The sequence below is a fragment of the Lepisma saccharinum genome, chromosome 8 (assembly GCF_977018435.1).
Source record: "Lepisma saccharinum chromosome 8, izLepSacc3.1, whole genome shotgun sequence".
Taxonomy (NCBI): Eukaryota; Metazoa; Arthropoda; class Insecta; order Zygentoma; family Lepismatidae; genus Lepisma; species Lepisma saccharinum.
In genome coordinates, this window is record NC_139236.1 from 81174826 (window position 1) to 81200528 (window position 25703).

At 37.2% G+C, this 25703-nt stretch overlaps 2 protein-coding genes across 24 annotated transcripts in view; both read right to left on the bottom strand.

Moving 5' to 3' along the window:
• The window catches only part of LOC145991205 (uncharacterized), a 75526-nt gene extending 57297 nt beyond the window's left edge, over positions 1 to 18229 (bottom strand). For 3 of the 20 annotated variants that reach the window (XM_083127110.1, XM_083127109.1, XM_083127106.1), the window contains exons 1-3: positions 17387 to 17553; positions 2220 to 2322; positions 777 to 809 (exon numbers count right to left, since the gene is read on the bottom strand). In XM_083127110.1, the coding sequence (XP_082983236.1) occupies positions 777 to 809; positions 2220 to 2322; positions 17387 to 17464 (214 nt within the window). In that variant the 5' untranslated portion in view covers positions 17465 to 17553. The other 17 variants (XM_083127121.1, XM_083127119.1, XM_083127120.1 and 14 more) reach the window with 15 other exon arrangements.
• Positions 18230 to 19879: 1650 nt separating this feature from the next.
• The window catches only part of LOC145991204 (uncharacterized), a 35296-nt gene continuing 29472 nt past the window's right edge, over positions 19880 to 25703 (bottom strand). For 3 of the 4 annotated variants that reach the window (XM_083127105.1, XM_083127103.1, XM_083127104.1), the window contains 5 exons: positions 23910 to 23957; positions 23420 to 23458; positions 22961 to 23056; positions 22089 to 22127; positions 19880 to 19968 (listed from right to left, as the gene is read on the bottom strand). In XM_083127105.1, the coding sequence (XP_082983231.1) occupies positions 22123 to 22127; positions 22961 to 23056; positions 23420 to 23458; positions 23910 to 23957 (188 nt within the window). In that variant the 3' untranslated portion in view covers positions 19880 to 19968; positions 22089 to 22122. The remainder of the gene's footprint in view (positions 19969 to 22088; positions 22128 to 22960; positions 23057 to 23419; positions 23459 to 23909; positions 23958 to 25703) is intronic. The other variant, XR_014442014.1, reaches the window with a different exon arrangement.

The following is a 25703-nucleotide window of genomic DNA, read 5'->3' on the forward strand; positions in this document are numbered from 1 at the left end:
ATGCAAAGATGGATTTTGAAAATTGTTAACGTAGCAGTTATCCTTTATGCATTAAATTAATTTTGTAATGTCTGCTGTCTGCGTCTAAACATTGAAGAGCTTGCATATTGCTCATAAGAATTAGAGAAACATAATTTTGAGCAGCCTCCATGTCCACGCTATTGAACATAAGAGTTACTGATGGACACATTATACAGCTGGCGATATTGTTTATTTAAAACATAATTTGCAATCAAGGGGTCCCGGATTCGATACCCGGTGGAGGCACATAGTGGTTCGGATCCGACTTTAAACTGTAGGTCCAGTCCCGATTAGCCTTAATGTGCACAAAGTGGACTTAAGACACCAACTCAATCAATCAATAGAACATCATTTGCAAGAGGCCGAATCTGTAGTTTTGTACATTCAGAAATCTGTGTGATTTAAAATTTTATTGGTGTAACAACAGTGAAATGTAACATCCGTTACCATCTGGGGTAATATAAAAGTCTTTGGTATATTAACATTTACCAGTTACATACAGGCTGGTCCATACACTTGGTCTATCGAGTTAGAAGCGTGATGTCATCGGTTATGACGCATTTTGAGGAATAATATCCAACTTGTTAAAATTATACGTTTTCTTTCTGAGTACAATGGCCTGTGACACGATACTTCTAAAAGTAATAAACTTTGAAACAACAATTGAATAGTATAAAACGTTAATTTACAGTATAATGCTCAAAGGCATTATATATATACACATTTGAATAGAACAGTATTCTGTAAAGCCTTACCTCCTAGATATCTGACACCAGGCTTCGAAGTACCTATACGAAGTAAGAGAGTAGTAAAAAAATTAAGTGCAAAAATTGTAACATTCCGCCGATTTTAAGTAATCATTCGGGAACAAAGTTATCCTGTATGCCCCCAACTGAGTATCTAGTGGAATAAATGCAATTACAAGGGAGGTTATCTAAGTGTCCCCCTCCGATTTCCAAGAAACTTGGCAGGTGTATAGAGGGTCCCAAAGAAAGAAAGTCGTGTTTTTTTTTGTTTCGGCTGGCTACAAAAGGTTTTAGGGGCAAACAATTTTTTAGTCGAAACAAGAAAACAGGTATTTTTTTCTTTGGCCCCCCTCTATACACCTGCCACGTTTTAGTAAAATCGGAGGGGGACACAGGGGTCAGATCCCCACTTCAATTTGTCCTCATCTTGACATTACTTGACACGTACTTCTTCCTTTGGGCCCCTCTATACACCTGCCAAGTTTCATGGAAATCGGAGGGGGAAATTTAGATAACCTCCCTTGTAAGTGCGTAATCGTAAGTGCCTTTACTCCACTGGACACAACACTACTTTTAGGAAATACACATATTAAACGCACAGCCACGAATACTGACAGAATTGCGGTGGTGCAACATGTGGGAAAAGCCAAGCGAGATCGGGACAAAAGTCGCTGGATCCCGCTCACTCTGTGGCAACGTCAACCGGGCTGCATTGCCTACAGAGTGGGCCAAAAGTCACGAAGGCGTTATAACTGTGAATAACATTCCAATGAGATTTCACAGACTTGAAGACCAAGGATGGGAGATTGTTTACACTTATGTGTGGAATATAATCTCAGGTAGTTGTCCGCCATTATGGGCCTCACAGATACGGGCCCTGTGTAGTACATGATTTAAGTGTACAATTCGTGATAATTTGGTTCAACAAGATGGGGCCACAGCACACAAGGCACGTGCCTCAATTGGGCTTCTGAGGACCATTTTCGGCCATCGCATCATCTCGAGAAACACTGACATCAACTGGCCCTCCTGTTCGCCTGACCTCACTCCGCTTGATTATTTTCTTTGGGCCTTTCTGAAGGAAAAAGTGTATGTGAACACAGCACAAACATTACAACAGCTCAAGGACAATATTCGTGCAGAAATACGGACACTCGGACCAGAAGTGTTGACCCCTGTCATGCATCATGTGCTACACAGCGCCCGTATCTGTCAGGCCCATAATGGCGGACACCTACCTGAGATTATATTCCGTGTAAACAATCTCCCATCCTTGGTCTTCAAGTCTGTGAAATCTCATTGGAAACTAATGATCAATAAAAAAGTTATTCACAGTTATAACCCCTTCGTGACTTTTAGCCCACCCTGTATATATATATGTGTGTGTGTAATCTATATGCGGGTTTGTATGTGTGTGTGTGCACAATATTAAAGCAGGTACACGTTACTTACCGGTATAGTTTCTGCGGTTAGATGTTGGTTGCTTGTTACGGGATGCGGGCTGTTTATCGCAATACACATGGCAACACCACGTGACCAAGAGGAAGATGACGACCTGAATAGAAAAAATATACATTTACATTTTTTATAAAATTTACATTTACTGTACTTTAAAACAGGGTTATATATATTTAATTCCGGTCCAGGAGAGAAAATCAGCAAGCGTAAATGGGTTAGAAACCGTAAAGAACCTTCTTATCTGTAAAGTATTTGAATTCGGTCCAGGAACCTTTTCTCAGTATCAACTTAAATTCGGTCCAGGAACCTTTTTTCCGGCTGAATTTAAATTCGGTCCAGGAACCTTTTTCCCATATGAATTTAAATAATGTCTAGGAACATTTTTTGCGAATCAATTTAAATACGATCCAGAATTTTTTTCCCATTTCATTTTAAATATTGTCCAGAAACCTTTTTCTCAATGCAACAATACACAACTTGGACCGAATATAAATTGTGCGGTAAAAGAGATTCCGGTGCTGCAGCGGAACCCAATAGAACCCATTAGAATCTATCGGTTCCCGGACCTTCAACAGCCCTGCTCTAAAATACATAAGTTGAAATCAGCTTCCTTGCTTCTCAGTTCGCGGCCAGTGTGACTACCGTAATGTAGTGTCGGTTTATTTTCCTTTGGTGCGTGTGCGGTATTAGTCTTGTGCGGCGAAATAAATAGCGCAAGTGGCACTTATAAATGAGAAACGAGTTTAATGAACATTATTTTGTATCACATGTGTCCATATTTTAAAAGTTTACAAGCTTTTCTAATGCAGAGCATGCAATTAGTGGAATCGAAGTACCATGATATCAAAACTGTTGATGATGATAATAATGATAATAATAATAATAATAATAATAATTATTATTATTATTGTCGGCAGGGCAGTAAACAAAAGAAAGCCGAGGAGTCCAAATTTTATAAACCCCCCTCTGGCCAACAGTCCAAGAAGATATTTCATTATCAGGAAGTATGTACCATCACGTTTTTCCACTGCTTCCAGAGCTGTCATGTCATGTCAGAAATCCAGTTTGCTCTCACTCACTACATTTTTACTCTCGGACTTGTCTCCAAGGAACTACGTATCGTTAGCATTAAGCAAATCTCTGCACTTTCCTTAGAAATCCATGATGATCTTCAGCTGGCTCAGTGGGGTTTGACAGCTGAAAGTACGATGCGTGTGCTGCTGAAAAAAGCTCTTGGATGTCACTCAGAAAATGATAAATAAAGATTTATTTCAGCCAGCAACAGTATTACTAGCACTTGAGGGTTCGTCATCGGATGAGAATCAATAGCTGCATATTACTGGGTCCCGCTGCCTCCAGTTTCAATTTCTTCCCGAAGTAGTCACGTGATAGGGTTGGCAGAAAGTTTTTTCTCGAAGTCGTGACTCCATTCTACTTGCGGGTGTAAACAAGGTTTTAAGTTTAGTCAATATGGGACTTATTTCCACAGTTCTTTATCATTTATGTTAATATTACGTCACATGATTTGATTAAAAACACTGTGTAGCTAGTTCTCTAACACACACTACGTATATTCACTGTTTATAACACGGATTCAATTTATTTTCTGTCCGTGATTATATCATAGTTCTTCCGCTTTGGTACATCGGCATTCTCCTCCTCATTTTCACTTACTTCTCACTTGGCTACAATCTTCTTCATGTCACCTGCTTTTCATTTCTCTCACCTGCTGATCCAGCTTTTTTTTTCAGGAGATTTCTCGACATTTTCTTCACCTTACTCGTACTTTGAGAACATGCTGGCTTCTTCTTCTGAGCAGCTGCTTGTCGCTCGACACTCGCCTTATCGACTTTCTGTTACGCGAGACGTTTTCAACAATTGACGCTGGCCTCCGAAAGGGTCTTTTTACTAGGTGGTAAACAGTATAGTTTTTTAAGCCGAGCGGCGACCTTGCATTGTCAGCAATTGGAAAGAGAGAAAATTGTGTGCCACGTAGGAACATAGACTGTTGGGAGGATACAAAAATTAAAAAGATTGCAAAATATGGAAAGAAAACAGAGATTTTAGTTGATATTGAGCAATTTTCATTCTGTGTGCTACTATCGTCCTCATCGCTCTAAAATACGACCATGTTTGGTGTTTCTTTGTTATTTTGTGGTGGCGACCTATATATATTAACAAATGGGCCTGGCACGCCTGCCTCGCGAACAGGGTGCTGGGAATAAGTTAAACAAGATGGCGGCACCCTTGCAGGTTTGCACCAACTTGGAGCTGCAAAGTGTCATTAGATTTCTGTTAGCTGAAAGGTTGAAACCAATCGAAATTCACCGTCAGATGGCAGTGCAATATGGTGAAAGCTGTCTGAGTCGAACACAAGTGTACGAGTGGGCAGAGAAGTCCAAACAGGGTGTAAAAAGTGTTCAAGATTCGCCACGTCCAGGACGCTCTGTCTCTGCAGTCATGGAGAACAACATTGCGAGAGTTGACGAGTTGATACGGGAAAACAGGCGTATTACGGTGAGTGAGATTGCATCAAAGATGAACGTTAGTGTCGGGTCAGCCCACCATATTGTTCATGACGTACTGATGTTCAAGAAAGTGTGTGCGAGGTGGGTTCAAAAACATTGGACACCAGAAATGAAAGACAGGCGAATGGATGTGTGCGGGGAGCTAGAGTCACATTAGCTACCATCAATGGCCTAAAGTTCATCTGCTTACCCCACCCCCCGTATTCCCCGGATCTGGCCCCTTCAGATTATCACATTTTTGGCCCACTTAAAGACGCTCTCAGTGGCTCAAGGTTCGAGGATGATGAGGAAGTCCAGGTAGCAGTGCATGACTGGTTACGCACGTGCCCAAAATAATTCTTTGCACGTGGAGTTAGGAGTGCAGCGCTGGCGCAGGTGCATTGAACTTGAGGGGGACTACGTTGAATAATTATCATGTGTTGTATTCCATTTCGAATAATAGATTCTGTAAAAAAAGATATTTCCGGTTATTTATTGAATGTACCTTGTATATGAACATATACATTAAGTCTGTCAGTATGTTTGTGTATGTGTTCCACTCTGTTGTTAAACGATACCAAGTCAGCCCCCACATTACAATAACGCCGCGTCCACGTACCTGTAATGTGCACTTAAAAAACAACTAAGTTCGCGTTTATTCACTTTGGACAAGTAAGAAACCTAAATAATTTAAACTCACGTTACCAATATTTAGCACACACACATATATAGTTGTAGCCATATAAGCAAACTAACTAACTTACTAAAATGTATGAAACTTGCTTGTGTTTCAGAGTGCGTATAAAATAGCACCACACATTTTTTGTTGGAAATCGATAATGTTCATTACATTTCTGGTTTATTTCGAAATGTATAATTCCGTTACACATAAAAGAATGATTGTATTGGAAATTTCGTTCCATTTAGGTGTCTATAATTTGCAAGTTAATAACGTTGAACTTTACTGTAAGGAATATATTTTACAATCCACTTATACAAAAACTTATGTTGCTTCATTTAACACAGATTGTTTATGTTTGTCCATTGGTATAAGTTTCTGCTAGGAGGTGAATAGGCTTTCTTGTGTTCCTCTAATTTTGCTTCCGAGTTTTTTACCGTGCTATATTAATCGGTGCTTATAAACTATAACTGAATTAAAAACAATTGTTGCTTAAACTTAACAATCGAAAGAGCTTGTTACACTGTACCTGGATATATGCAACAGAGAGACGAAAATGGAGGTTCTTCATCCTCTGTTAAACCAATTAACTCGATCAAGAATTTTAATGGCTGCTTTCAATTGTTGCAGATTCGGTAAGACTACGTGACAATACATTCCAAGGCCTTATCACGTGTGTTTATAAGTGAACGAAAACATTTTTCCCAAACTTGAATTGAGTTTCTTATCACTTATTTATAAATATCCAAAGTATGTGATTAATGCAACGTAACCTTTATGAATTGTTAATTTTTGATCAATAGGAAACTAACAACAAATAGTGCGTTATATATTCTAAGGATCCGTTATTAAAGCATGTATAATGCTTAAGAACTTTTGTCTTTTTTTTACTAACATACGTGTACACACTGAAAGAAGGAAGAAATAGAAAAACATACTATTACTGGGAGTAAAATCCCAAACTTGTCTTAGTGGATAATTTATGGTTACTCTAGCGAAATAATTTATTAGTGGGTTAATTAACTTTGAATTCTTTTCGGAAGACATTGATGGCAGAACGACTTAACTGATACTGTAATCAGGTTTTACGTCTTTGCGATAATAAAGTCTGTCTGAAAACTTCATGTTCAAGGTATGTTAGGAATGTTTCACTGTTTATGAGCTACGAAACACACGTTTTGGTTCCCGTTTTGTATGTCTACTTGCATAGGGATCTTTCATACGGAATTCACAAGCCACACCTTCAGTTTGCGAATTAACGGGGGAGATGCCGAGGAGATTTCCCCCCACAAAAAAAATATCCGCGGCAAAAGAAAATTATTTATATCCCTGCCAAGGATGATTTTATCCTCCTCTAATAAAATTGAATTGAAAGCATAATTTCTTAGCTATGTAACAAACACAATTGAAAAATCATTCGGTCCATTAATGGTTCAACCAAAAATTTCCCTGCGGAAAGTTAACCCTACAACACTACAGTACGTAAAATTTACGTATGCTTTAGGCTCAAATCCCTCCCCTACCTCCCACCTCGCACACACTCACCCCTTCGCCTAGCAGGGCCCCGAGCAATCTGTCCTATGTACCTTGCAATCTGTCAGCCATATGGCAGCACTGTGGTACGGAGGGTGCAAACGCTGATCATCTTTATTTGGTTTGTTGTTGTGCACTGTGTTACAATTTTACGTAGCTCTAGTAAAACGAGAAAAATCTTTCATGTAATTTTGACATTCGTAAATTCGTTTTGGATAGTTAGATTTTGAAAACAAAAGTTTAGAAGCATGCACTATTTTCTTGTAAGACTTTACAATTACATTCGTTCTTTATTTACAGCGTTAAGAATATTATTATTGTTTCTTTATTTACAGCGTTAAGAATATTAATATTGTTTGTTTTTCATTGTTCGAACTTTTCGCCTTCATTCTTAATGCACGTACGGGCTTGTTAATCATTCTCTTGAAAAATTTAGGGTTAAATAAAACCATGTTTATACATTTTAAAATGAAGAGTAAAATTCCAATATAAGGAAAATAAACAAAATAATGTTCACAAAGAATCGTCATTTTGTTTTCATGATGTAGAGGTTGTGTTAAAAATAGATTCCTTCATGTACGTAAAATTTACGTAGCGCTACAAGCCGGGAAGGAATAACCTGGCAGTGACGCCACTCCCTGCTAAGTCAGCGTTGCCAACTACTATGAAAGGAACCATGGCACGAGTAAGAGTATGAGCAGTAAAGATCGCGGTGCAAACTACCAATTTTCAATTTAATGTTAGCACTGCTAGATGTTTATTTTATGTTTCTTTATTTTAATTATTTCATATAATACGGCTTTCAGCAAACCTTCTGCATGCGGAATATTGTGAGATGATAGCCACGACTTCATTTCATCCTTCTGCTGTTTGATGTTGGGACTTTTTTCAGTAACTTGTTGTGGTATTGAGGATTGTCACACACAATAACAAGTTTGGGGGCAGATTGGAAAGAAGCTGTTCTTCGAACTACAACATAAAATTGTTAGTGTTCATCTCCCCATGATAGTCACCAGAAGTTGTTTTTGAAAGGAAGGAACACTAACTTCGCCCCCTCCACAAATCCACTTTCACCATCGGCATGCACAATAATAAACCTGGGACCCTTTCCTGTTGGCACTTTTACCCCCCCCCCCCCCCAATCTTCGTAATCCAGCCAAACTTTGAGGACAGTGTGGTGTGTGTTCACGAAACTTTCATCCATGTGAATGAAAGACCGGCGGGGTTGCTCTCTGCGCAGTTCTTTAACTTCACGCAAAAATGATCGCCGCAAAGCAACGATGCTGTTTCGTTCAAGGAGTAGCTTCCTGCTGTTTACGCTGTGCTCTTTAAATTTGAATCCTAATTTTCTTATGATCATACGCAACGACCAACGCGAAACCTTAAAATTAACATTTTCTTGCAGTTCCTTCATCAGTTTATGTACGGTGACAACAATGCCTTTCGTGTATAAATCATGGATTGTTCGGCGCTCAACTGCTTCATTAAAAGAATCCAGATTTGTGACACGTTGCTGGGCGTTAGGTCGGTTTTTACCCGCCGTTGAAAAAGGTTTCCCGCTTGCAATCGCAACACTTTTGTCTTTCTCTTTCAAAATTCTCCACACAGATCTTTCACTGACACCTGTCGCCACGGGCGTTCTGTGAACAGCTGTGGTTTTGTTTTCATCGCAATCAAAATACTTATACACATTGAAAACTATTTCTCTTGCATCGCTGTGCAAGGGCTTACCTTTCTTTACTCCACTGCTCATTGTACAACAACGACAAAACCAGCCAAAAAAAACTCCCTAACAAAGAAACAAAATAGCCTGCAATCCCTCGCTCTTAGCTGCGGTTTGTTAGACTATTGTAGCAGTGTGGGGGTTTGCACGCCTGCATCACCCCTCTCGGAATGATTTCGATTGGTTTGCACGTCACCTTGTCGTCCGCTCTAGCGAATGAGCCTTCGCTTCTGGAAGGAGAGGTGAAGGTGGGAGATGACGTCACTGCCAAGCTATTTCTTCTGCGCTGTAGTTACACTGTAATATTGGAACACAATAGTGTTCTAGGGGGGACACCATTCTGCACCTGACCAACCTCACCGAGCCGAGACAACAGCAGCCTGTTTTTGCCACTTGAGGTTTCGTGGCACAGTGCTAATATTTTATATGTATTCACAAGAAACTTGTAGTTACGCAAAGTTTGAACTTGGTCACGGGAATTTTGTCACGTTTTCGGAGTTCCTAGTTCGATAGTTCTTTTTATGAACGAGTTTGGGTTTTCTTGGAATGTGAATATACCGTAACATCTGAATATACCGATATCGTGCATAACTTGTCCAAACTTTCCCAGACCTGTAGCTGGATTTGGCCGAGAAAGGGTTTTTCCCAGAGGAAGTGGGGAGACGCTTACCTTGAGAGGAGGTGAGTGAAGGTCAGGCAAATCCAACAAAACCTACCCTACCTTACTACTTTAGTTTAGTTTACTGATTGGTAACACAAACTTTCATACTCAAAAAACCTACTTCCCAAAAGGAAATCACGAATACGCCACTGAGTGGACATCCCCCTCCCCCACGGCTCCAAGCAAAAACCTTAATTCGCACAGTGGCTTTAACTATGTAATTGTTCAAACGTGGAGCATTGTTGAAAGCAGACACATTGAAGATAGTTCATTACCTGGAATTGCTTCTTCCCATTCTTTGTGACTTATGAGTTATGATACCTAACATATTCGTGACTAAATGCAAGATCGTCCCAATTGTCTGTCGGTTGACCAAGCGATTTCAATGCTCGTAAATGTTGCACCTGGCTGCCTAAGAGTCGTTTCAAAGCTGTAGCCGGTTCCTTTTCAACAGGCGGCAGATCAAACATTGCCCTTACATGTTGTTTACATTGTATCGTTTTTCAAACAGCTTCTCTTTTCCAGTTCCGTAATTTTGCGTTGAAATCTTCAGCGCTTGAAGTGCTAGAACGCAAATAGTGAATTTTCTGAACTGCTTGCAATGAAGAATTGTTGTGAATTAACGATTGAAACGTGTCAGAAAAAGACAATCATTCGTCACAATGTCCATGAAATAGTGACAAATTTGTCACCGGTAATTTCACTGCAATATTGTCCTGTGTATCTTTCAGGTCTTGATTGTGTTCTTTAGTGCCGCTAATTCAAAATATTCATTTTCGAAGTTTTTCCCTTTTTAATGCTTTCTATTTCCATGATGACTCATCTTGTAAACGTTCAATTTTCGATTTAAATTTTCGAAGTCGTTCCATGTTCAACAAATATCTCGTACCGTAAGGCTAATTGTGTGATTCCATGTTCTTCTGTGAGGCCATCAACGTTCAAAACTCCATTTTTGTTATTTTAAAGATGGCGTCTCCTCTACACAGTTGCAGCAGTGAAGAGGAGTGGTTTCTTGCCCTCTGTCAGCCTAAAACTTCTCGGCAAATGAAAATTCAATAGCTCCATGCATGCTTACCACACCAGTAAGTTTACTAATGGAGGAGAAAGTTCGACAATGGCCTCAGTTCGCAGGCAGATGGGTGCAAAGGCCTTCGCAGTGGCTCATAAGTGACTGAACGTGGACCTCAAAGACTTATCCTTCTTGAGGTATACAGGCACTAACTCAAAGTTGAAAATATATGTAGATCACCAATAGGTCTGTGCTAAAATGCAGCAAACGTGTGGAACCCTACATACAGAAATTGACTAGATAAAAAACAAAAACAAATCAAGCCTTTCATTTGACTCTCGCTTATTTAAGAACAGCCTATAATTATACGATATATGATATTCACATCAAACAATAATGAAGGTTCGGCTTAGGTTCAATTTGTGGCAGTTAAACTAATCGGGACTGGACCTTAAGAGTGGATTACGAACCACTGTAGCTCTACCAAGGAACGAACCGAGGACCTTTTGATTATAAGGTTATAGCATCAGTAGATTCTTGTGAAATAGAAGCGGTTCTACGTTTCAATGTATTTGTATCCACGGTGATTACTGAAAGGAAGGGTTAAGCTGGATAATTCATTTCCACCAAGCGAAACTGTCACAAACATGGGAAACATTTGACTCTCGCTTTGTGTCTATCATTGACTTGTAACCAAAAAGCCCCGGGTTCGATTTCCGGTGTCGACTTATTTAAGTGTCTAGTAAATCTAGTGCCGATTCATGTATATTTGTGCGGAACTTTGTTTTATTATTGCTGGAACATAATGATATTAAAAATGAAATTACAAAATATTTTGGACTCTACCTTCCCGGAATCCACCTTTACCATTCCAGCCTCCTCCGAAAGAAATCATTCGTAGGCCAGTGATTACTAACGAGGCAGTGTCCAGCAGAAAAAAAAGTTGTTCTCCCTTGACATAACCAACTCCCTTCCAAAAAAACTGGCGATGTGTGCTAATATGTAGCATTATGTAGAGAACTCTATAAAACTTGCTGATGGCCATTTAAAAGTAACTTTATTTTGCAGAATGTAATGCACATATAGAGAGTTAAGAAGTAAACTACCAGAATCTAAAATTGATCGAAACGAGAACGAGTAAAACTTGATTACATGATCTAGCATGATCCATAACATGTGATATGAAAATCAAATCTTACCTAGATTCACAATCTGAGGCTTTTCTTTGCACAATTGAAATTTTATGACTGGATGCAATATTTTCCCAACACAAGCATTAATGAAAGCATGTCAGTGTTAAAATTAATGATGACTTGGAAATAACATGAGTAATGACTCAGATAAAAAAAAAAACAATGTTCAGTTCTTACCTTACAATATGGATTTGAAATTACCATTCCTGCTCCGATGGAAAGACGAAAATTTGAAATGCACGAGTGTTTTTGATGACAAAAACGATTCGAGTGACTACCTTTTTCTTTTATTTCGCAATTTGCTTGTCTTGTTCTGATTTACTCGTGGCCGTTTCAATTGTCGCCTCGTGATTGGCGTAACTCACACGCCTCGTGATGTGATTGGCTTCACATTCGTTAATTTGTCATGTGCTTTCAAACCGTTTATTCAATTAGGAAAATGGCTGCCCCCCCCGTTAAAGCAGACATAAAAAAAAACTGTTTCCAATTTCATTAAGAAGCGGACGATGACGTCGTGAGGAGCGATTGCAATAGAAATTTTATTGATTTTTTTTATGCAAAAAGCGCAGAACGAGAAGGTTGTGGAACTATTTGTCTCCTTCAGATCAGAAACGTGGTTGACAAAATGGACGTAGGTGCCCGCAGAATTTTTTTCGTGAGGGTGGGGGGTAAGTATGGTAATTTGTTTTTCGAAACGGTGCCCCCTTTCGGAACAAAAAGAACACTGCTCAAATCATCAGTTTCGTTTTACTTTGGTTTATTGTACGTCGCTTTTATGCCACTCTTCGCTAATCACAACAACGGGAATGAATTGTAATAATACAGGGTATCTACCAGTCAAGAAAGTCAAAAAGGCCAAGAAAAGGTCAAGAAATGAACAAGTAGGTCAAGAAAAAGTCGAGAAATTATGCTTGTGGTCAAGAATTTTCTGCATTTTTTACAGTATAGCTGTACTGGGATTTGATAAAACTCAATATTGTGAAATACACAATTGTATTGAGTTGTGGTTAAGATTTGTTCATTTTGTTTCTTAAGAATTACATTCTTGTATGCGTGAAGTTTTGTAAAAATATTTAATTAAGGAAAGTGGCCGTTCCCCATCCAGGATGAAGTCTGAAGCATTAATTTTTACGTGCATTAATAATTAAAGCAGGTCTAAATCTCTTGTTAAAGTACAGTTTCAGTTTTCATCTTAACTGGCCTCGTGGTAGGGGTTGATTAAATAAATGTTTAGAAAAAGGAAAGAAAGGCCAAGAAAAAGTCAAGAATTTTGGATTTGATATTTTGGTAGACACCCTGTCATATGACATGAGCACAAATAAGCACGGATGACACCACACAAACCACACAGAAGATATCCCGACTCTAGTTCCAGGTACCACACTTTCGTTGGCCTGCAACATTCTACGTATAATTAAGGCTGACCTTTGGGTACTCGACCCCACCAGTGTCACTTACACGCGTATTTGTTGTTTGATTGTTTGAATCAGGGGTGCCCATCCCACCAAGGCCTATGACGCACCCCCCCCCCCCCCCATGTGTCTCCACCGGGTATCGAACCCGGGTCGCTTGAATTTGCATTTTTGTTATTTAGAGTCAGTTTCCTGACACTTTTGGTTATCGTGACAATGAGAATGAATGGTGATTATATTAAAGTTATTAAGGAACACTCATCTGCCTCCTTCCATCTCAAGAGATATTTCTAAATAGAGTTCTCAAGTCAACCATATGCCATTTACAATGAATACCATAAATTCGCCAGAGGTCCCGGGCTCGAATCCCGGCGTGGACATGGGTGTTCTTTGTGGTACCAAAATATTTAATTGCTATTTCATTTTCTAGAAATGTTGGCACATGCCAAAAAAAAGTCCTCAAGTATAGAATCCCAGTAAGCATTTCCACTTCCATTCGGCATAATTCGCACGTGACAGTTACTCGGAATGATATTATCTATCTTTATCAATTGGGAAAGACGTTTGCAGATCTAAATTAAATTTCAAGCTCTTACTATGAGGTAATTTTCAATATTTTTTCGGTCGGTGGCAATTTTTTAAAACATGGCAGCAAGGGAATCAAATGACAAAGTTAAAACGATTTTTTTTTTTACTCTGCGTTGGTATTTGGTGAACCAGTCTATACCTCTCAAATTGCAAATGGTAGATATTTACAGAGGTTATAATTTCATTTATGTAATTGTACGTGGGGCTAAAATGGCTACTTTTTCGCGTACAACTCTTATGTGGAATGAAAGAAGGCAATTTCGTTTCCACAAACCTCTAACAACTGAACGAATTATATTAGTACATCCTTTCGAAGGTTAACAAAAATTATTCAGGTAATTAAGCTTCACGTTTTTTATAAAAAGATTGGAAATATTTATGCCAGCATATATATTCCAAAACGATCTTCTGTGTATGTTTACAGAGGGTTTAAGTAATAATATAATATATTAGTGAGAATAATGTTAAGATTCAAACACCATCTGTTATGAAAAAGATAAACTTACTAGAAAATGTACTAAAAGCCACACTAGATGCCAAGCAATGCTGCTTGATAAATGTTGCACGTTATTAGGATTTGTTTATGTCATAGTTAAGAATCCAAAGAATATAAGTGGATATGATTACAGTGTGTCGCAATATTTTAAGTAAATGAAATAGAACACAACTTTTAAGTGAAGTCAGATTGCTACAGGCAATGTCCCACAAATTGTATGAAACTATATTGTTTTGAAATTCGTATTTTGTTGCTTTGTTTCACGTATCTCACCATTTCATTGCATTCTTTACAATTACTCTATGTTATAAATTCTACTTCACAACCACTGTTTTCTTTATTGCAGCCAGTTTTACACTTCGAGGAACAAGTCAATTTTAGTGACCTAAGTGACAAAAAATTTAACCGGAAGTTCTTTAACATTATAGCAATTACAGATAAAATTATTTATTAAATTATTTCTTCTAATAAAGATATAAAATACATATTTTACATGTTAATCAATAGTTATTATATTTATTACTGCTTTATTGGAATTATTCAGTGGAATCCTCTGAGAGACGGTATGATGCAAGGTATATTTTATACTACCTGATTACCTGGCGTTGCCCGGGAATTTATTTATCCCGAACTTCTATTAGACAGGAAAGTAATGAATTCTAACTATAGTGTAAAATGTAACTAATTTTAAATGTGATGTGGAATGTCACCAATTAGCTTAACAACTCCGAAAACTATGGATTCGACACTAATCTAGGTCATTTGTGGCATATTATTTTTAACCCCCTCTCACCCCCATACCGATAGGTGATAAACTTGGAGTTGAACGGCATTGGGAGCGACTCCGAAAACTATGGATTCCACACTAATATCGGGCGTTTTCGCAACACAGTGTCATATCAGCCTGAATGTTAGACAACTCGAGAAACACTATCGTTGTGCGGGATTGCATAGTCACGGATGTCTGTTTGTGCGGAATTTAATATCTGTCGTTATCGATTATTTTTACATGTCAACCCCTTCCCAGCCCACCCCTCGGGGTGTCTTACCCCATAGTATTTATTTCGAGATTGCAAGTGATACGTGCACCAAGTTTGGTTGAAATTGCTCCAGGCGTTCGAGAGTTATGCCAGAGCAAACACACACACCCACACACACACACATACATCCATTTTTATATATATAGATACTCGTATAGATAGATTTCGCACTCTTGTGGAATAGAACAACTTTCGGACAGGATATTCGTTCATATTTTACCACCAATTTTATAATTTTTTAATTAGTATTTGACTGTGTGTTTAGGTTTAAAATTTCCCTTCTTACCATTGTGCTTTGAAGGGTAAAATTAGAATCATGACCATACTAAATAAAAAATGTGCAAAATTGGCTTCAAATTGTTTTTTGTAGATCACTAAGTGCAACTTGAGTTGAATAATTTTCAATGGCATTTCTTAAGCATCACTTTTGCCCCTTCAGCGTCTCATTTTTGTGCGGTCCCCCTGGACTTGCGGCTCCTGGGATAGCCTAGTGAGAAACCTTTTGTGTTGAAGTTATGAATTTAGTCAATCATTATAGCGGATTCCATTGATAAATTTTAGTTTTCAATTCGTTAAACGAGTAAATCAGATAAATAATAATAATTGAGGCGCGGACTTAGGTGTGAAAAACCCTCCCAGCATCTCTCCCCACATTCGCCAAGAGGAACAGATATTACACATTTATAATAATATATAATAATACAATAAAACAAAACATTGTCAACCTCCCCAAATTTCAATAATCACAATTTGATGACTATTGAATTAAATGTGTGATTGTGACTTCGAATCAGTTGCGATCTGGAATCACAGTTATTAGGTCACAATTCAGTGATTTCCCGTTGATATTAATCACAATTTAATGACGATTGAATCATAGTTGTGATTGTGATTTCGAATGAGAGTTGCGATCTGGAATCACGGTGATTATGTTCCAATTCAGTGATTTCCTGGTGATGGTAGTCACAATTTCATGACCATTGAATCATAGTTGTGATTGTGATTTCGAATCACAGTGATCAGGTCATAGTTCCGTGATTTCCATAAAATCACTACATTCGACTGGCTTGGGAGAATATTTGCATCAAACCAACTCTTACCTGTATGTAAGAATATCCTACTTCCATTCCTTTCTTGCTTACACATCCCAAGAGAACCGTGTTTCATCCATTCATACCAGATAATGCACAATGCCATATAAAGAAGGCGTACGCGTATCATTTGCGCTTCTTCATTATCAGTAAATTTCATGACGATTACACCTTCTGTCTTGGACAACGGTTTTCAATTACGTGTGTTACGGGAGAGTGTGTTCACTTGCACAGAAGTTCGTGTCTCGCTTCATGCACGCGTTCTGATTCGTCAGTATAATGGGGCATGCATTTCCCATATTCCTTAATCATTGTTTGTCCTGTGTAGACAATTCGACCGTTATTTCAGCATGACTTGCATCAGGTTCTCATTTACGAATGCTTCTCGAAAACGAAATAGCCACTATCCATTGTTGGGTTGTCAAAAATTGAACATTACAGTGCGCTTTAGTAAGTCTTACATCACTTATCTGTCTTTTTTTCCTTCAATATAGCGGACATGTATCACTATGGATCTTCAGGTATCAGTGACATCATCTTTTGTGTAGAGGCTTTTTTTGTCTGGTGTTTGGTTCTAAGAAGTAGTTTATTGTGCTCAAAATTTGTACTCCCTTGATACATTCACTGGCGTACGCCGAGGGGCCTGTTGGGGCTACAGCCCCCTCCGAAATTTTGAGAAAACAGTTTCGAATGGAAGCAGTAAAGAACTCGGGAAGAAACACAGTGGCAACTGCAAACTACCCTTAAAATAACCAACCCTCTATTACAATTCTTTAGAGTGGAAAGTTCTAAATATATGAAATATCTTATTGTGTATCTCACTCCTTCGTACAACACAGCGAAGTACTATCCACCCTTTTTTTATACAAAAAAAAAAAATCAGTTTAAGTACAAGAACGGTGTTAAATTGTAGACTATTTAAAAATCCAAGCAAACTACTGAATATCTTGTTTGAACTGGTGTCATGCAAGAAAAAATATATATTCAATATCATATGAATATGTTTACAATTGAAAATACTTTCTCCGGTAGTGTAGTGGTTAATGTTGTCGGATTGTAAACATGTGGTCCCGTGTTTGATCCCGTTGGAGCTACATGGCACATAAGTTCGGATCCCACTTTTTTTTTTGTGCAATTGTAAAATAAAATTTCGATCTACATATAAGGGGTTGATAACCAACACGACCAAGTTTCGTTTGCGGCAATATACCAGCTTAAGGTATACTTACGAACGTATACAAGGACTGAAAGACGCATCCTTTTCTGTTTGTTGTAAAGGCATCACCTGTGTAGCACCGTAAACGCATTTCACAAAACACCAGGGGCCGATCCTTTTGACAAAGGTTTACTTGTGACAGTCATAGCATTGATGACAAGAAGATAACCCAACAACCCGTAAACGATCTCATTAGGACAAGAAAGCATTCATATTCGTATCCAGAAAGCAGATGTACCCAAGTATCCAATTTTGACATTATACATTTACTAATTTGCTCATCATCTTTATATAATTAGGTTGTCAGTGATGAAACGTACCAGTTTTAATGCTCAGAATCACCATTTTTGCATTGAGCTTTGAAGAGCTTGTAAAATATGAGTTGAACTATGGTCGTGGGCCATTATGCTTATATAAGATCATGAAAAGCATGTTGTTACTGCTGAAATTATTGGTGTTTTTGTCTCAAATTACCATTGTTAACTACAAGCACTTACAAGATTGCAAATGTTCCGTTGCAGATAGCACAATGTAAGATTCCTTAGCATGCTGGTGGACATGTAAGCTGGACATGTACAAATTGCTGATTCACACTCTTAATGTGCAAAACTATGATTATATCTGAACTATAATCAACTTACATAAACACGAGACGATGCATCTGTCATTGGCGTCGAACCAGCGCTGCACTCACAACGAACAAAATGGACGTTTGTTCTCTCATGTCTCTATTGAAGCACAGGTAATAGCCCACGAGTTAGATATTAAATGCAGTCAGTTCACAGTCTCCATCCTTTAATTGTCGTAAATAAGAATCCCACTCGTCAATCTGAAGTGGATATTTTAGATAAATTTATGACCCTTTCTTCCTTGTAATATTTTCTTGGATCGTGAATTGATTTCGACACGACTTTCGTCCCCTTGCACGGTTGTTAAATGAAGAAGTGTTCCTGTGGCTACTAATTCGTTTGGTCAATTGCCCGTACCGTAATCAATATGAGACGTGTTCCGCTCGTTTTAGAAGCACGCTGAAGCTTTTGTTCTTTTTGTCATGTAAACATAATGACCACTCTTTTTTATTAACATCTCAAAGCAGATTGTGTAGGCATCATGTTGTTTTGTACCTGGTGCAGGCTCCACGTTACTAGGCCATAGATTAAACAATGCCTGTTGACCGACGGCTCGCTATAGTTAATTGTTTCCTTGCTGGATGCAAGTCTAGTTGTTGGTATAGAGTGTTTTGTTTGCAGGTGTATTAAATGCTGACGTTTTTTTCAGTAGAAAACAAAATAGAACCAACTTTATTGGTACGTTGCTCTTAATCATTGGAGTGTATTGTATGTCCGTTCTACGTTACTGATTTTTATGGCTCTTACCTAACATACCTTTACATGAGAGTTCACTTGGTAAATATGGCATTTGTGTAAAACGTAGTGTATGAAATATACTGTAGCTATCTCTGTTCCCTAGCCCATCATATATTTTACAATAAGAAACAATGGGAACACTGTTAAGCCTTGTTTCCATGTTAATAAAACATTAAAATGCTGATCAAGGCAAACTTTTATAGTATAAAAATATACATAAAATTGTAACGTTTCCACCCTCTAAAGAAGAAGAAGACCCCGTTAGAGGGTGGAAACGTTACGATTATATGTATATTTTTATACTATAAAAGTTTGCCTTCATCAGCATTTTAATGTTTTAATAAGAAACAAATTAAATTTGGCTGAAATTTACAACTGTATATTTCTGCCTACTCTTTGTGTTGGAGAAAATGTTATTATTGCGACACTCATGTATGCTAATAGCCTTAGACAAAATGTAGTTTATAATAAAGTGATAAGTTCAATTCAATTATAATAATCTTAATATTAATACAGAGATATATTTGAACAAGAGTTTCGTCACTGTAAGTCGAAATTTGAAACATTTAGTCATAGATCATGCTACCATTTCCATAGAGAAATTAAATGTAGCTACATTGTAGTTTATCAAGTATTCACGCATATCGGTCATTGTATTATGATGAAGTAATCATGTCAGTGATCGGATGCCATGTGTGAGATGTAGAAGTATAATTAAATTTCATCTGTTTGTTAGTTTGTAACAAGCTTAAAAGATGTGGTATTTGTTTGTGAATGCAGAATAATATAGGCTAATAGAATTCCGCATTCCTCGATCTTTATAGATATACATATGTAAACTATGGCAACGGTACATGAAATACAACGTAGTTAGCAATTATTAACCAGCACCGTTGTCTTCTAACTGCCCAGGTTGTAACTGCTTAAGTATTTACTAAGCACATGTAGCTTTTTGTGCTTATAATTGACAAAAATGTTGATTCATAACTTGTTTTAAACAAAGGTTTGTAAATAATCACATTTATCACATTGAGGCATCCGCTGAAAATATCACAATAAATGTATTATCAACATAACATCGTTAATTTATTTAGCATGAAAACCTGGTTAAGGGTAGGAAATAAAAAGCTGACAAAGTCTACAAAATATAAAAAGTGTACATTTATTTTAAACATTTAAAGTTTATAGACAACTTCTTTATGAACATCGTGCCTCATCTCTTAAGCTCCTGCAAATTAAAAAAAAACAAGAAATTTTTTTGAATGAGATCACAAAAATATAAATTTGTAAGTATATAACCTTGAAGAGTATGTTTAGCATTGTTCTCTAAAATATGCTTTAAATAACTTTAATATTTACAGGTGCGGATTTGGAGGACGTGGGTTAGGAACATCGTGAGACACCCTTCTGTAGAATTTCACCTCTAACATTTAGACCAAGTTATGCCAGATGATTACTTACGATTTCCCTATTTTGTAGTATTTGAAATGTTTATTTTTCATTTTGTGTAAACAATTTTTTGAGAGATACAAATATAGATTCTTCTCCCTGCAATAGCCTACTATACAGAGTGATTCAAAAGTCCCTGAACACCCACTATAAAATGTAAAGGAGTTAGACTGGGTACAAATGGCCATGATAGAAACAGGTTAGGCCTAGGAGAACCATATTGGTGTTTTTCAAGCGGACGTCCGCCATATTGGTGACCACCATATATAATTCAACTCATTCTTTTAAATGGGAAGGGTGTGATGTGATATATCAAATCAGGCTACAATTTCACGTGAAATGCAATGGTGAAGATGAAGGCTATTTCAATCTATCTTTAACCAGGAAAAAGTCATGACTGCATGAGTCTTTCATTTTCAGGTGTGCTCAAAACCTGTCATGGAATGAACATATTTATAACCTAACCAAAAAAATTAAGCAAATTATGTTTTTTATGATGAGGGTCTTAAGGAACGTATTATTTCTAAGAGACTTATGAATTGTTTATTTTGGACAAATGCATCCAGTACTGACATATCGTCTCTGTTTTCGGGGAAGTTCATCTAAATTGCAAAATTTATTATTTGGCAAAAAGGAATTTTAAAAATCATGAAAAATGATTCATTCTATGCCAGAACAAAATACATTTTTAAAGAATTTCAAATATTAGCATTACCTTCCATGTATATACTGGAAACTTGTGTTTCATTCATTAAAACTTTAACATATTTTCAAAAAATCAAAATATACATGGCCATAATACTAGAGGCCAAAATAAAATACATTTAAATTCAGTTCGCACAACAAAAACACAAAATTTCATAGGATACCAAGGTTTAAAGATGTATAATAAAGTACCACAAGAAATAAGAAGCTACAATATGAAGAAAGTTTAAAAAGCAATAAGCAAAATATTGATGTCAAACCTATTTTATGATGTAAGAGAGTCCCTAATGTTTAAATTTTGATGGACATTTGAATTATGGATTTTATTTAAAGAAAGGAGATATTTTATTACTATATATATATATGAAGGTCCCTTAGCATGTATTAGTAAAAATATGGTCCTGTTTTTCACATGTACCAACAGTAACTGTCCTTTTATAACTATAATCTGTGCTGTTTTCATCTTTATATAGCAATGTATGCTGTAGCAGTATGACAATTTTTTTGAATGTGAATTGTATTAACCGTTGTGTTGCTTTACTCTTTTTCATCTAGCATAACCTTATAATTTAGATACTTAGTTACTCGCATAAGAATGACCTGTTCAATATCATTGTACATTCTGTACTATATAAGATCAAACGAACGGAATAAATCTTATCCTCCCTCATAAGCTTGTAAATGTGGAGCTTGCTAACGGGACCTCCTAAGAATTAACGCTCATGAGAGCGGGAGAAATAGCGGTGGAAGGACGTTGGGTTATTGTACACAACAAAAAGCACATGCCTGGAAACGTAGCTTTAGAGCTCTAGAGTAGAGTTTCTTCCACGAATGTTGTATTCCAACTTAGACTGCCTCCCCCCCTTCCATCATACACTTCTCGAAGACGATTGGCAGATGTAAATAGAATTCAAGACCATCCGCCAGAAGCAAAAGTGGTCAGTAAAATCATTTGTGGAAGTTATAAGCCAGATTTTGGATGGCAAGGCACATATACTTCCCTCCACCAAATTCCTCAAGTTAGATATAGACCCTAATATATCAATTAATTCAATCTTGCCTCACTTATACGTACAATATTTAGAGTCTGCTTCAATGTAAGATACTATTTTGAACTTTACGATTTTAACAAAGAAGTCGGAACGCTTATAAAAAAAATGATGATGAAATTATAAATAAGATTCAGTTAGTTACCTGGTGTAGATACACAGGTTGTGTTCATTGCTCATCAGCCTGAAAAAAATATAATGCTGGTTCAATATTTCGCCACTGTAGAAAAAAAAGTTAATTCATATTTTGCTTTAAGTTCGAATGAGGACCACGATTAAAGAATATCTCCAAAGCACTATGCACCAGGGCTGTAGTTGAGGATATTAGAGTACACCTTCTGCTAAAATACCTTCTACAATTTCACTAAATGAGGACATAATGTTAAGAAGGTCCACTGGTTGACCAGATTCAGCGTAATGAATATGTGAAGACATGGCTGCAAAACCACCACGCTGGAAATGACAGTAAGTCAAGGATTTGTGCAAGACGTTCATGTGACAAGTATGGCAATGTATTAAAAGAGGTATTTCGGAGTGTTTTCGAGTAGACTGGTAGAAGCAGCTCCAGAAGAAGACTGCATTACTCAATGTGAGTCGTGCGGTCTGATATCTTGTTGAGCTATACATGGAGTAGTGCATCAAAACTATATAATTTTACTTTGGAAATTGACAATCTAAAAGAGAACGTATGAGAAATTTAATGTTAAATTTACTTTGAGCAGTCACCAAAACCTGGACAAAAAAAGCTGCAAAATATAGAGAAAAATCGTTATTCATGTGTTCTTTGAAACCGCCTGCTTTCACACCATTAAGTTACTTTCATTAGGGTCATTTAATTAAACGTATCTTTGTCAACGAGTGAATATTCTTACAGATACTCATAAAAGTGAAGAAAATAATGTAAAAAAGCTCTCTCTGGTGGCAACTTCAAACAATATTCTCAACAAATCTTTTTTTTATTTAAAAAGGAAATAAGTAAAAAGCTGCATAGGTTTTTTGCTATTATTATATACGTACCAGCATTATAATACTGTCTATATGCGGGAGCAGTTCCTGCTGTAGCTGTTCCTGTTGTACTTCCACTACCTGCAGTTGCTTGACGCTCTTCAGAACCTATTTGCGATATAATTTAATTGGTTTATTAATTACAAAACATCTCATTATATCTATTATCGAATAAAATTAGTTATCTTTGGGGTAATATTAAGGTTAATCATTCCATATCGTTGCAAGAGAGATGGGAACTGCTATTTTAATTAAAAAAAGGAAACACCTGGTTTCAGAAGGATACAGAATAGGAGATAAAAATATATAGGACTAGCTTTGTATAATTCAGAGAGACCATAAAGTCTAGAAGTAATTAATTGATAAACGAACGTTGTGGAATGGGCACAGCGGTCAGTACCTGTTACTTACAAACACTGATAAGTACATTTTATTTAAAAACAAACAAATTAATTGTAATTATAAAGTTACCTGAAGGATTCATGTCGAAAATCTTCTTTTGCATCTTTCCTTTCCAGCAATGAAAAGTAAACAATATATTACTTCATTAACAAATATATTGCGACATATTAAGTATCACCCATCTGCTAATGTTCCGTTCATGCTTTTGTCTTTTGAAAAATAAAAGAAACGGTAAGAATTAAGTTGATTGATATGTGGGTTATGAGCGAGTATTTGTAAAAATAATATCGAGATATTTTTACAAGTTAGGCTGAGAGAAAGATACTGAAAGAAAGAAAATTTGTTCTCAGAAGAATGTCAAATGATATAGACACCAAAATAACTCATTTGGTAACAATATTAAAAGTAAGCTTAGGCGATTATGATTTCAAATTTTGTGCAATGGCTATATTGATTATTATTATGTTGGATAAAACGAACATTAAAAAATATTTATGCTTGAAGTTACACTGTACTTAATACGCAAATAGTATTTCATTTATTTTTTTGGAAAAATTACCATCTGGACCAATGTTCATTACTTGGATTATTCCCTTGCCGTTGGCACCTGAAAGAAAACATTTTATTTAGAAGAAACAATTTTGTTTGCATTATAGTATACAATAAATTTATACGGTTGTCTACACACTGTCTGTGGAGCAAGGCCGCACATAACGGAAGAGCAGGGGAGAAAGCGAGTGAGCGGAGAAAAGCAGTGCGCGCTGCTGCCAACTGTTTAGCTGCAGCCACGTTTCCTCCTCCATGCACTCACTTCCCCTCTCACGCGTTCATTGGTGGAACCCTCTAGAGTCGCTTGCGTAAAGACTTGCTTTCGTTCCCTTGCTCCACACATTCCCGGGACAGTGTGTACTGACCATTTATTGTGGTCTGGATTTTTATGTCAACAAGCTTACGGTGATGAAAATTTGTCATTGTTTATTATTATTTTTTTCATACTAGAAAGCATCGGATATTGTTGAATAAAGATTGCTTATGGGTGAAAACAAAACTGAACAGCTGGGAAATATTTTGCTTATTTTGTACAGGGGTGACCTTTAGCAGAGACAGCAAACTGTTTGAATTCTTCAAGTATTAAGTTTTCAGACTAGAACTGTTATATGACCAGAATCAGACTCAAGTCGGTGTCATACTCCTTCAAATAATTGATGTGTAAGCAGACACTGTTGTATGTGTTTTTAATCTTTTTGAACCGTAGTTATACATGCACAAAAGGTAAAGCTACCCTTGTTCATTGCCATGGAGGCATATGAGGGGTATGGAGGTAAGGCCCCACACTTTCACGATTCCAGCCATTTGTGGAGGTGGTATGATCAGCACTAGACTTCGGCCACTTTAATTTTATCTCTCAGGGTTATTTCGCGGTAAACTCCAGAGTCGCTCCTTGCATGGAGATTTACTGGTCAAATTATCCACCCCGGGTATCGAATCTGGGTCTGTCGCATGACAGTCAGACGCCCCACCGACTGGACCACTGCAGATCTTTTAAACGTAAGTATTTCTCAGTCTTTACTTCGACATTGTAAACTATATTGTTTTTATTGAATATTCCTTGACATCATTTTTCATGCACATAAAGATTTTGAGTAAATTAATTGCAATTGTAAAAACTAATTTTGAAATTATAATTGCGTTTTTGAATAATTTACCTCAGGCACTTAAGGTGAATATTACCTTGACCTTAGAGTTTATACCCTGTTCGCATTGTTACTTCCTTCCGTAAATAAAATAAGATTTTTTTGGCTTATGATTGAATGTTCAGTAACCAAAATTACAACATTGCAATATATTAGCCAATGTAATAGCGTAACGATGTGTAGAATCCTTAAAATGTAAAATACAACGAACTACAAATCCCAGACATTTAGCCATCACCTTTCCAGACAGGAAACAACTAGAAACATCTGAGGAATGTCTTGTCAGACATTGCCGAGCTTCCTTGATCGCCATCTTTGGAAACAGGTGTAAACAATCGCAATCAAGGAAGAGACTACAACTAACTGAGTCGGTATTGGGTAAATTCGATTGGAATAAATGTCTGGGAGCACGGGGGGTCAGGGGCAGTCAATCGAGCAGTGAAGTACGAGCATCACAGAAAGGCAGGAAAACGATTTGGGCGAAACTGTGTTGAATCGAGTCTCAAGTCAGACTCTTTGTACAGTCTCGAGCATAACCTCCTGTCGCAGATCTTCAGCTCCTGTGCGGAGACACGTATACCTTTCCATAATAGCCCTGTTGATCCAGTCTGTAGGGGTTTAAAATTCAGGCGTTGTGTGTTGCCACCTCTCGCACCTTA